Consider the following 12,306-nt stretch of genomic DNA (forward strand, 5'->3'; position numbering starts at 1 on the left):
TTTTATTTTATTTTATTTTATTTAAACAATTTTTATTTTATTTTATTATTTTATGTTTTATTTTATTTATTTATTAAAGCTATCCATTACGATTCTATTTATTCTAACAGGTCCAAAGTACAACCAATACAACCATGAGGTAAAATATTTATATGTAAACTGTCTTTTAACTTTTAACTAACTTTTTTTTTTAAATAACTAATACTACCATTATGTAAAATACCTTAAAGTATTTTTGTTTCAACTATTTTATTTTATTTTATTTATTAAAGTTGTTCATTATCATTCTTTTTAGGCTAGCAGGTCTAAAGTTCAATTTATTTAAAACATTTTTATTTTATTTTATTTTATTTTAATTTATTTTAACTATTTTATTTTATTTTATTCTAACCGGTCCAAAGTATGACACATACTACCATTATGTAAAATTTTATTTTATTATTTTTATTTATTTTATTTTATTTTATTTTATTTTATGTAAAATATTTTATTTCGTTTTTTTTTTTTTTTAAACAACCAATACTACCATTATGTAAAATACTTTAAATAGTATTTTTGTTTCAACTATTTTTATTTTATTTTATTTATTTATTTATTTATTTTTTAATTAAAGCTATTCATTATCTTTCTTTTTAGTCTAACAGGTCCAAAGTTTAATTTATTTAAAACATTTTTATTTTATTTTATTTTATTTTATTTTATTTAAACAATTTTTATTTTATTTTATTATTTTATGTTTTATTTTATTTATTTATTAAAGCTATCCATTACGATTCTATTTATTCTAACAGGTCCAAAGTACAACCAATACTACCATGAGGTAAAAAAAAAGTATTTTTAATTAAACAATTTAAACAATTTTATTTTATTTTATTTTATTTTATTTTATAGAAATAACGATTTTTTATTATTATAAAGAGAGGTACAGTACAGACCAAAAGTTTGGACACACCTTCTCATTCAAAGGGTTTTCTTTATTTTCATGACTATGAAAATTGTAGATTCACACTGAAGGCATCAAAACTATGAATTAACACATGTGGAATTAAATTTAATTCTATAAAATATTTAATTCTATATATACTATATTTACTTCTGCACAACACAACTGATGGTCCCAACCCCATTTATAAGGCAAGAAATCCCACTTATTAAACCTGACAGGGCACACCTGTGAAGTGAAAACCATTTCAGGTGACTACCTCTTGAAGCTCATCAAGAGAATGCCAAGAGTGTGCAAAGCAGTAACCAAAGCAAAAGGTGGCTACTTTGAAGAACCTAGAATATGACATATTTTCAGTCTTTTCACACTTTTTTGTTATGTATATAATTCCACATGTGTTAATTCACAGTTTTGATGCCTTCAGTGTGAATCTACAATTTTCATAGTCATGAAAATAAAGAAAACTTTGGTTCAAAGGTGTGTCCAAACTTTTGGTCTGTACTGTACGTCCTTAAAATGATAATGTCACAATTAAAAAAAAAAAAAAACAGTTCTGGTACTATAAATAGGCTTTGTAACAAAATATAATTTTGTCATTATTTTTATTGTGGGCTGATATGACACAGGCATGTATGTAAGAGGTTTTGTGAGAGTCACTCTCCTAAATAATGTTTTTTTATTCTTTATTTTATTAAACACAAAACAATATAGCTAAAATAGGCTTTGAACACAGCTCCCCATGAGCCAACAGCTCCTGTATGTCACTGTGCCATAAAACGCATAACAAACGTCTGTTTTGAGGAGCTTCTCCTTTAAATGAGGATGTGAGATGGCAGGGTGCAGCTGAGGACAGAGGAGCTCTGCTTGATTCATACATACCATGTGCAGTTCAGACCATGAAACCATACACTTCCAGCATATATGAATCTCCTTCTGTGTGATCCACATGAACGTGTGTGTGTTTGAGTCAGTGCTCGGGGCATCTGCTTGGGTATTTTTCATTTAGGGGTGTCAGCTGAGGTGACTCAAGCACAATCTCATGTCATATGAGTTTAAGCACACTGAGCAGTGACTCAGCATCTCATTTTGTTCTGTTTTTGCCTATACTTGTGCTTTTTCATATCTCTGGGTCCTTTCTGTCTCTTTTTTTATGGCTCTTACCCTCCCTCTTGCTGTGTCTCATTTTTATGGCTCTCTTCCATTGGCCTGTCAGTTGATTAGATAATGCAAATACATTATTTATAACACTTCACTCCTTCTCAGGCCTTTATGGGATGCCTAGCAACCAGGCAATTGTATCATACGGTGCAAGAGAGCTGATAATGAGACATAGAACCAGTGTTAAGGCCTTTTCATACAAGATGTGGCATGCATGCACAATATCAGTCGAGGCAGAGCACGCTTTATACGTTCACAGGCTGATATTGCTTTGGTCATCATGCACTTGCACCTACTCACCATGTTATAACATGTTGAATTCGGCCTGCTAGAAGACAATGTATTACATTGTATTTTATGTTTTGGGAACAATCTGGTTTGAGTACTCATGCACTCCCAAACTCACAAGCCAAAAATATTTAATCTAAATAATAATCCGAACATTTAAAATGCATTATAATAATATTTTACTGTAAAATAAAAAAAAGTAGTATTTTGGAAAAAATAACAATGCTTTTATTTTATAAATAAAAAAAAAAACAATTCTGTGAAATTACACTACTGATATTTCTGTTTTCATTTCTTCTTTAATTTCTAAAATGTGTGGTTTAAATGCATTTTTAAAAAGATCTCCAGGTTTGCTGTGCTTTTTTATGTCTGCACAATTTGACCCAAAATATTATGATTATATGTCAATGTAATAATAATAATTGTTATTATTATTATTTTTATTTAATTAAAAATATTAAACAAATTAATAAATATTACTATTCTAATATTTCACAGTAAAAATCAAAAAGTATTTTTTTTTTCATTCTTTGTTTTTGTCATTATGTCAATATAATAATAATAATAATAATAATAATAATAATAATAATAATAATGGTTAATATTATTACTAATTTAAAAATATTTAATGATTAATATTACAATTATATTGTTTCACTGTAAAACAATGAAGTATCTTAGAAAAATAAGTTTGATATTACTGTAACATTACAATAATATTTATATTTTAATTTCTTCATTCATTTTGTGATTATATGTCAATATAATAATTATTATTATTAATATAATTATTAAATTTAAAAAACAAATTATATAATATATAAAATAATAATATGTTATAAATAATATATTGTTTATATAAAATTATATAAACAAATAAACAAATTAATAAGTGTTACTATTGTAATACTTCATTGTAAAATTAAAAATATAGTATTTTTGAAAAAGTTTGATAATACTGTAACTTTACAATAATACTATTTACAATCTTTTTATTCTTCATTTTGTGATTATATGTCAATAAAATAATAATATAAATATTATAACAATATACTAATATAATAATATTACTATTAAATTAAAAATATTACATTAAAATTAATTAAATTAATAAATATCACCATTGTAATTTTTCACTGCAAAATTAAATTTTGTGAATATGTCATATTAATATAAAAATCATAATAATCATTAATATTACTATTAAACATATTAAACAAATTAATAAATGTTTCTATTATAATATTTCACTGTAAAATTTAAAATACAGTATTTTAGATAAAAAACAACATTTTATATTACTGTAACAGTACAATAATAATATGTATAATTATATTAATGTATTAATGTCTTTATTTTGTGATCATGTCAATATAATAATAATAATAAAAATTATTATTATTATTATTATTATTATTATTATTATCAAATCAAATTGTAATATTTCAATGTAAAAAAAGATAATAATAATAATAATAATAATAATAATAATGGTTAATATATTACCAAATTAAAAATGTTAAATTAAAAAATGTTACAATTGTATTGTTTCACTGTGAAATAAAAAAATAAGTATCTTAGAAAAAATAAGTTTGACATTACTGTAACATTACAATAATAATATTTTTTTATTGATTTAGTGATTAAATTTTAATAATAATAATAATAATAATATTAGTAATTATTATTATTATTATTAAATTATTTAAAATATAATAACAATAATAACTGTTAATATTACTATTAAATTTAAAAATATTAAACTAATTAATAAATATTATAATACTGTAATATTTCAATGTAGAATAAAAAAATATATTTTTGAAAAAATAAATAAATAATTGATTAATATTACTGTAAAATTACAATAATATTTCTATTCTTCGTTTTGTGATCAAATATCCAAACAATAATAATAATAATTATTATTATTATTATTATTATTATTATTATTATTATTATTATTAAATTATTAAAAATATAATTGTAATATTTCACTGTAAAATAAAATGAGTATTTTTGAAAATAAGTTTAATATTACTGTAATATTACAATAATAATATTTCTATTTTAATTTATTCATTCTCCATGTTGTGATAAAATGTCAAAATAATAATAATAGTAATTATTATTAGTAGTAATAAATTATTAAACATATAATAACAATAATAATAATCATTCTTAATATTATATTACATAAAAAATAACAAATTAATAAATATTACCATCTGAATATTTCACAGTAAAATCAAAAATCAAATATTTTAGAAAAAAATAAGTTTGATATTACTGTAACATTACAATAAATAATAATATTTATATTGTAATTTCTTTGTTTTCAAATATTACAACCATCAACCATTAAACCATTACAAATCTAATAAAATTGATACGCATTAGAAAACCCAAATACACACCGACTTGCTCTGAAAGCTGGATTATGAGCTGCACGCGTGCAAATGAACAAGGTGCCATGCTTTGCTGACAATCATAATAATAGTTGCACCAAGTCATAATGCAATTCCAGTTTTATTTTGGTTAGAAAAACAATGAGAATATGGATTTCTAAATGTGTAAACGATCTGCCGCTTGTGTTTAAATCTAGTTGTGTGGTTACACATGAATCATTGGTGTGTCTATGTTTCTGTCTGCTTGAAAACATGAATTAGTGTTTGTACTGTGTGTGTGTGTGTGTGTGTGTGTGTGTGTGTGTGTGTGTGTGTGTGTGTGTGTGTGTGTGTGTGTGTATGTGTGTACCTGGTATTCATCACGTTATGGGGACCAAATGTCCCCACAAGGATAGTAATACCAGTAGATTTTGACCTTGTGGGGACATTTCTTAGGTCCCCATGAGGAAACAGGCTTATAAATAATGCACAATAAGTTTTTTGAGGAAGTAAAAGTGTGCACAATCTCCTGTGAGGGCTAGGTTTAGGTGTAGGGTAGGTGTAGGGCCATAGAAAATACGGTTTGTACAGTATGAAAACCATTACGCCTATGGAATGTCCCCATAAAACATGTCAACCCAACATTAGTGTTTGTACTGTGTGTGTGTGTGTGTGTGTGTGTGTGTGTGTGTGTGTGTGTGTGTGTGTGTGTGTGTGTGTGTGTGTGTGTGTGTGTGTGTGTGTGTGTGTGTGTGTGTGTGTGTGTGTGTGTGTGTGTGTGTGTGTGTGTTGTCTGTCTTGTAGCTGACACTTGTAATCGTAGCTTGTCCCAGATGGATGGGATCAGTATCCCGTTGGATTAGTAGAGTTCAGATGCAGGGCTGTGACCCTACCCCAGTTCTTCAGAAGTGGCACCTCTACTAAACCACTACATAAAAACGAGCTATTTTATGTCGACATGTGCCAGCCTCAAATCTGTTTACAATATAAAACCCCCAGCTTGTGCTTAGCTGTTCAGTCCTCCAGGTATACAACTCCATAAAAACACTAGAGTCACCAGTTTGGCCTCTTGCTGAGCTGGGATTGGTCTGTGGGCCTGTCAGTCAGTGTATTCCTGCAGCTGTGTTATGATTGTACTTTCAAAACATGCCCTGCCTGTGGCTGCTTCTTTCACTGGTGTCTGTGAGAGCCTCATTTCCTGCCTCGCTTTTCCCTCCTCGCTCTTCTCTCTCCCCAGCGGAGTCATTCTCCTCTCTGATGTGCTTTTGAAGTGCCTGCATAATCAGCAGTCATGTGCCACCACCCAGAAATACAACTCTGTATTGATGTGCGTGTTTGTGTGTGTGTGCTGAACGAACGGATGATAAGATGTAATTGCAAAGAGTAAATCATGCTGTTGTTGGCAGGATTAGGAAAAGTAACACAATTTAACTCTATGCTGTTCTAAACACACTTTTTTTGCCATACTGTTAATTTTGCAATATAAATTACATATTGGTTACAGCTTCAGGAAGCTTTATTAGCATTGACATACTCCTGCTGCACATAACAGAATCTAAGAGTGATCATACAAAATGCATGTTATTGTTTATTTAGTACTGACCTGAATAAGATATTTCACATGAAAGATGTTTACATAAAGTCCACAAGAGAAATTAATAGTTGAATTTATAAAAATGACCCCGTTCAAAAGCGTACATACACTTGATTCTTAATACTGTGTTCTTACCTGAATGATTTTTAGTTTTTTTATTTAGTGATATTGTTCATGAGTCCCTTGTTTGTCCTGAACAGTTAAACTGCCCTGTTCTTAAGAAAAATCCTTCAGGTCCCACAAATTCTTTGGTTTCCCAGCATTTTTGTCTATTTGAACCATTTCCAACAATGACTGTATGATTTTAAGATCCATCTTTTCACACTGAGGACAACTGAGGGACTCATATGCAACAATTACAGAAGGTTCAAACGCTCACTGATGCGTCAGAAGGAAAGACTATGCATTAAAAGCTGGGGGTGAAAAATTTTGGAATTTGAAGATCAGGGTAAATGTAAATTATTTAGTCTTCTAGGAAGCAAGTAGCTTCTGTAGGTTCTAAAGGGCAGTACTAAATGAAAAAATATGATATTTAGGCAAAATAAGAAAAATGTACTCATCTCCATTCTGTTCAGAAGTTTTCACCCCCAACTCTTAATGCATCATTTTTCCTTCTGAAGCATCAGTGAGTGTTTGAACCTTCTGTAATAGTTGCATATGAGGCCCTCAGTTGTCCTCAGTGTGAAAAGATGAATCTCAAAAATATACAATCATTGTTGAAAAGGGTTCAAATTAGTGGTGGGCCGTTATCGGCGTTAACGTGCTGCGTTAACGTGAGACTCTTATCGGGCGATAAAAAAAATATCGCCGTTAATCTATTTTCAAAGTTGGGTTGGGAGCTGGGTCTAAACTACGCAAGATATGATGACTTTCACCTTAATATTTTAGAGCGGATGATGTATACCTAGTCGAATTGCACTGTAGGGGGCGAGAACGAGTCTCCAACTTCTGTGAAATTACCACATCAAATGAGACGTGCTGACATTGATGCAGTTATGTAGCCGCTTCAGGGCAGGTGCGTTGCTAGACCCTTTTTACTGGGGCACGAGTTATGATTAACTTTGATAATCCCGAAATAAAGACATTAAACTATATGCAACAACTGAATTGACGCTTCTAAAAGCAAGTTTAATGGAAGACTATGCACGCAGATAGGCTATCCATACCCGCGCGCCTGTGTATTTAACGGCTACTCGCACGTCGTGCAGCCTTTTGCGCAGAAGTACTTGGTTACACAAGTTTGTATAGGTAATTATGTTGTAAATGCAATTGTCAAGCAGTTTGTGATGCATTTTGGAAACAGGAGATGAGCCCCTGATCTAATGCGCCACCTGGCCCGTTCTCGAAGACTTACTTTTAGTCATTATTTGGGTAGCACACATATTCTGAATGCCTTCAGCAGAATTCAAATTCTCCATTTTAATCTAGATTAATCTAGATTAATTCCAAGATTTAATCTAGATTAATCTAGATTAAAAAAATTAATCTATGCCCACCCCTAGTTCAAATACACAAAAATGCTGGAAAAGATTTTTCTAAAGAACAGCAGGTAGTTTAACTGTTCAGGACAAACAAGGGACTCATGAACAATTATTACTAAACAAAAAAAAAACACAGCTGTGGTTTATTCGAATTAAAGGGATGTAAACTTTTGAACAGGGTAATTTTTAAATTATTTTATGTGAAATATCTTATATAGGTTAGTACTAAATAAACAATAACATGCATTTAGTATGATCCTTCTTATTTTGGTAAAATAATTAACATTTTGCAGATTCTGAAAGGGGGATGTAAACTATTGACCTCAACTGTACCTGAAATCACCCCGTAGCAGATATAGACAAGTGGAGCTGGGGAAGGTGGAAGGTTTCAGAAGCACACTGCAACTGCTACAGCAAACATTAGCCTGAGTATTTTAATTTTAAACAGCAAGCTCATTGGCTGCTGATGTGAAAAGAAACCAGTCAACTGTGCCATGTGAATAATCATGTGATTATATCAGATTGAGTTAGAACCTATCTAGTTTCCATTTGTTTCATGACAGCACTTTGAACTTTGTATGGAATTGTTTAGACAGCATTGTCGTCTGCATGCAAAACTTTTCAAAAATGCAAAGGAAAAAACATTTCCATTTCTATTGTTGTTGCGTAAACATACTCTGAAACAGTTTTTTACTGATTCCAAGATTACTGCTTTCCACTTCACCCATGTGTAACATCAGCACACGTCACAAATTCTTTTTCTTGTCTAAAGTCAAAAGAACAGTTCTGCAAAAATACTAAAAAATATCTTTACTCTTTCTCTCTTCCTGTCCACAGGGGAAGTTGTTGGTGCGCACAGGCCGTGTAAGTCTCGGAGAGAAGATGCTGAGGGACGCAATACAGGTGGAGAACACGGCACACGAGGCCTGGAGCGGACTAGGGGAAGCTCTGCAGAGCAGAGGCAGTGCACAGGCTCCCGACTGCTTCCTCACCGCACTAGAGCTGGAGTCCACCTGCCCTATACGGCCCTTCACCATCATCCCTCGAGAACTCTGACACGTCTCTCACACTCATGAATGACTGGAGCGAATGCTGTTCATCAATCACTTTGATTACACATACTGTATGACAATAACATTCAACATTTAGGCTTTTCACTCTAATGAACAGGAATGATCTAAAGATGTGGTCACATTAGTGAAATATCAGCGCACATTTGTGGGCAAAAAGGTTCAGTGTCAATAGATTTGTATAAAGCATTGATCACACAGATATCTCTTTCAAATCAAGCAGCTTTCTGGTAATCATCATGGGGAAATCGCAGGACCAACTCGATTATGAGCGCAGTCTAGGTAGGGAAATTTTCCGAACTCTCGATTGTGTGGATTCATGTGGAAATTACATGTGGATTTTGCAGATCTATAGCAAGTGGAGCTGGGGAAGGTGAAGGGTTCCTAAAACGCAATGTGACCGCCACAGCAAGCACTAGCCAAATTTGCATGATCAAATTGAACACAAGCAAAATGTGCATGAGGAACTTATTTGTTTTTGTACATGAAACTTCCAGTCAAAACGCCTAGTCGAATTTTCTATTATAATGGCTTATAATGGCTTTCATGAAGCAATGTCATCGCACATTTAGCGATTAGAGTCAGATTTACTAACAGCTTGTACCAACACTAGTACTTAAAGGGGTCATCGGATGGCCATTTTCCACAAGCTCATATGTGACCCTGGACCACAAAACCAGACTTAAGTCGCTGGGGTATATTTGTAGCAATAGCCAAAAATACATTGTATGGGTCAAAATTATTGATATTTTTTTTATGCCAAAAATCGTTAGGAAATTAAGTAAAGATCATGTTCCATGAAGATTTTTTGTAAAATTCCTACTATAAATATATCAAAATGTATTTTTTTATTAGTAATATGCATTGTTAAGAACTTAATTTGGAGAACTTTAAAGGTGATTTTCTCAGTATTTTGATTTTTTTTGCACCCTCAGATTCCAGATTTTCAAATAGTTATATCTCGGCCAAATATTGTCCTATCCTAACAAACCATACATCAATAGAAAGCTTATTTATTCAGTGTTCAAATGATGTATACATCTCAGTTTTGTAAAATTTAACCTTATGACTGGTTTTGTGGTCCAGGGTCACATATGATTCTTTAGGGTCTTAATGAAAGTCTATAATATACTTTGGTTAAAAATTCTCAATAGTAGTGTAAAAAAGCAAAACCTTTTCAAAATCAGCTCTGCAAAAACTAATTTTATTGCATGGTCCCTTTAAATGCAAATGAGCTCTGCTCGCCCCGCCCCTCTCTGCATTTAGCAGCGAAACTTGCCAATAAGCACATTTTAGGAAAGGCCATTTGCAAAGATGCATAAAAAACCCTTATACTCACTTCTGCTGTGGGTGAAGCTGCAACAGGAACAATTCGCACAAACATAGGCGCATATGTAGATTGGGATCGGCGCTTTGCTTTTAAAAATGAAAGTAACGTTAATCCTTTGCGTCTTCAGCGGCTCAGATGTCGGGAGTAAATGACAGAACACCTCAGTCGCTCAATCTGAGACATTCTTGTCTTCCAATGCACCTGAGTCGATACAATGGCGGTCGGAGTCAGATTGTTTTTTTCTCATAATTGTAATATAAACTCATAATTGCGAGAAATCAAATCAGAATTAAGAGATATAATTTATATTTTGTGAGATATAAACTCGCAGTTCTGAGACAAAAAGTCAGTTGTGAGTTTATATCTCACAAAATATAAATTATTTATTTCTCAGAATTGTGAGTTTGTCTCGTAATTTGTACTTTATAACAAGCAATTTTATATGCAATTCTGAGAAAAAAAATCTGATTTCCGAGTTTATATCACAATTTTGAGAAAATAAGTCAAAATTGCGATTTATAAATTTACAACTGCAAGAAAACATGTCAGAACTGTAAGGTAAAAAGTCACAATTACTTTTTTTTTTTTATTCAGTGGCAGAAATGGGCTTCCATAGAGAACAGAGAGCATACGGTAAAAGGGAGAAATTCTTTTCCTAGTTTTAATTGATTTAGAATGCCAGAGCATCAGCATCAGTTCTGCGTTGTCCATTGTCAGTAGATCACCTGCAAAACTTTTTACTCTCATCAGCTCTTTTTTTGCAATTGCGCTCTTGCGCTAATTTGCCTTGTTGCATATATCTTGCCCTTAGTCTGGCAGAAATTAACCAAACAGCTAACATCTTTTACAGCACCTTTAAAATGACAAAGAAAGACATTAGCCCAGGGTTATGCCAAGTTCTGTCATGAAACTCTAATCAACTCTAACTAAACTACTTGGCAGAAGCTGATTGGTTCACACTGCATTTGCAGCCAATAAGCTTGCTGCTTGACATTTAAATAGCTGGTTAACATTCACTAGAGCATTTCACAGCGCACTTTCAGAGTTCCTCTGAAACCCTCCACCTCCCCAGCTCCACCTGTATAGATCTGCTATAGAACTGCGGCGTAGCAGATCTATTCCACCAAGACCAAATACATTAACATTGTTATATCCATTACCATGCTAAAATCTTCAAAGAGTTGTCATGATAAAAATGTGTAGTGTAAAAAATCTTTATTACTATATAATACACTGCACACACAGCACTAAAATTGCGCCACCCTTGTGACCAAAACACAACACACAATGACTGAACACACTGAAAACATTTTCTAAACGCAATAGTTTTTGCAAATATGCTGCAACATGTTGAGTCTTGTTTCTCAGGGAAAAACTGCTGAATTCTTGACTCTTCAGCTTACTTTGAATTCTTTAGTATTTATAAACCTAATAATCATCTGTGCTGTATGTTGTTTAAAAATGGTTCTCATAAAGAGTGATTTTGCAATCCTAGTGTCTCTTGTATTCATTCCGTATCAGTTTCGGTCCTGTAGCTCCAACACTGAAGATCTTATGTAATGTTTCCAGTGCTGTTGGTGAAAGCCTTGGTCTTCTTTCTCTGGGGCGGCTGTGGTTGCCTAGCAGCCGGGCCTTGTTTGAGTTTCTGGGGAGGCTGTTGGATCTTCAGCACGTGGGTCTAAAGCCTCATGGAAAACGGCGCTGTGCTATTTTAGCTGGTTCTCTTTGATGACTGGATCAAGATGTTAATTAGGGAGAGCATCGAATGAACGCATAGACCATTGAGTTGAGTTATGTAAGTGTTATAAGTGGGATTCTTGTTTACTTGCACACATCTACAGTATGCATGCCTACTGTTTCTCCTGGCAAGTGTGCTTTAAATGGTATCTCTATCATCCTTCTATTTCTATTGTTTGAAACCGGTCTTTTTTAATCTATTTCTGAATCTATTTTATAGAGCTTTATTTGTTTTACAAGCTCACTACATTATATTGCTAGAACATTTTTATTAGTACATACCTAATTGTTAAAAAAGGTTAAGAGATTTGTATAAAT

General features: G+C 31.9%; 1 protein-coding gene across 1 annotated transcript in view; it reads left to right on the forward strand.

Moving 5' to 3' along the window:
• Nucleotides 1-11,745, forward strand: part of ttc7a (tetratricopeptide repeat domain 7A) — a 78,896-nt gene extending 67,151 nt beyond the window's left edge. The window contains exon 20 of the mRNA XM_073834228.1: nt 8,689-11,745. Coding sequence (XP_073690329.1) covers nt 8,689-8,907 — 219 coding nt within the window. The 3' untranslated portion in view covers nt 8,908-11,745. The remainder of the gene's footprint in view (nt 1-8,688) is intronic.
• Nucleotides 11,746-12,306: the final 561 nt, after the last annotated feature.

Source organism: Garra rufa, chromosome 2, assembly GCF_049309525.1.
Source record: "Garra rufa chromosome 2, GarRuf1.0, whole genome shotgun sequence".
In the NCBI taxonomy this organism is placed as follows: domain Eukaryota; kingdom Metazoa; phylum Chordata; class Actinopteri; order Cypriniformes; family Cyprinidae; genus Garra; species Garra rufa.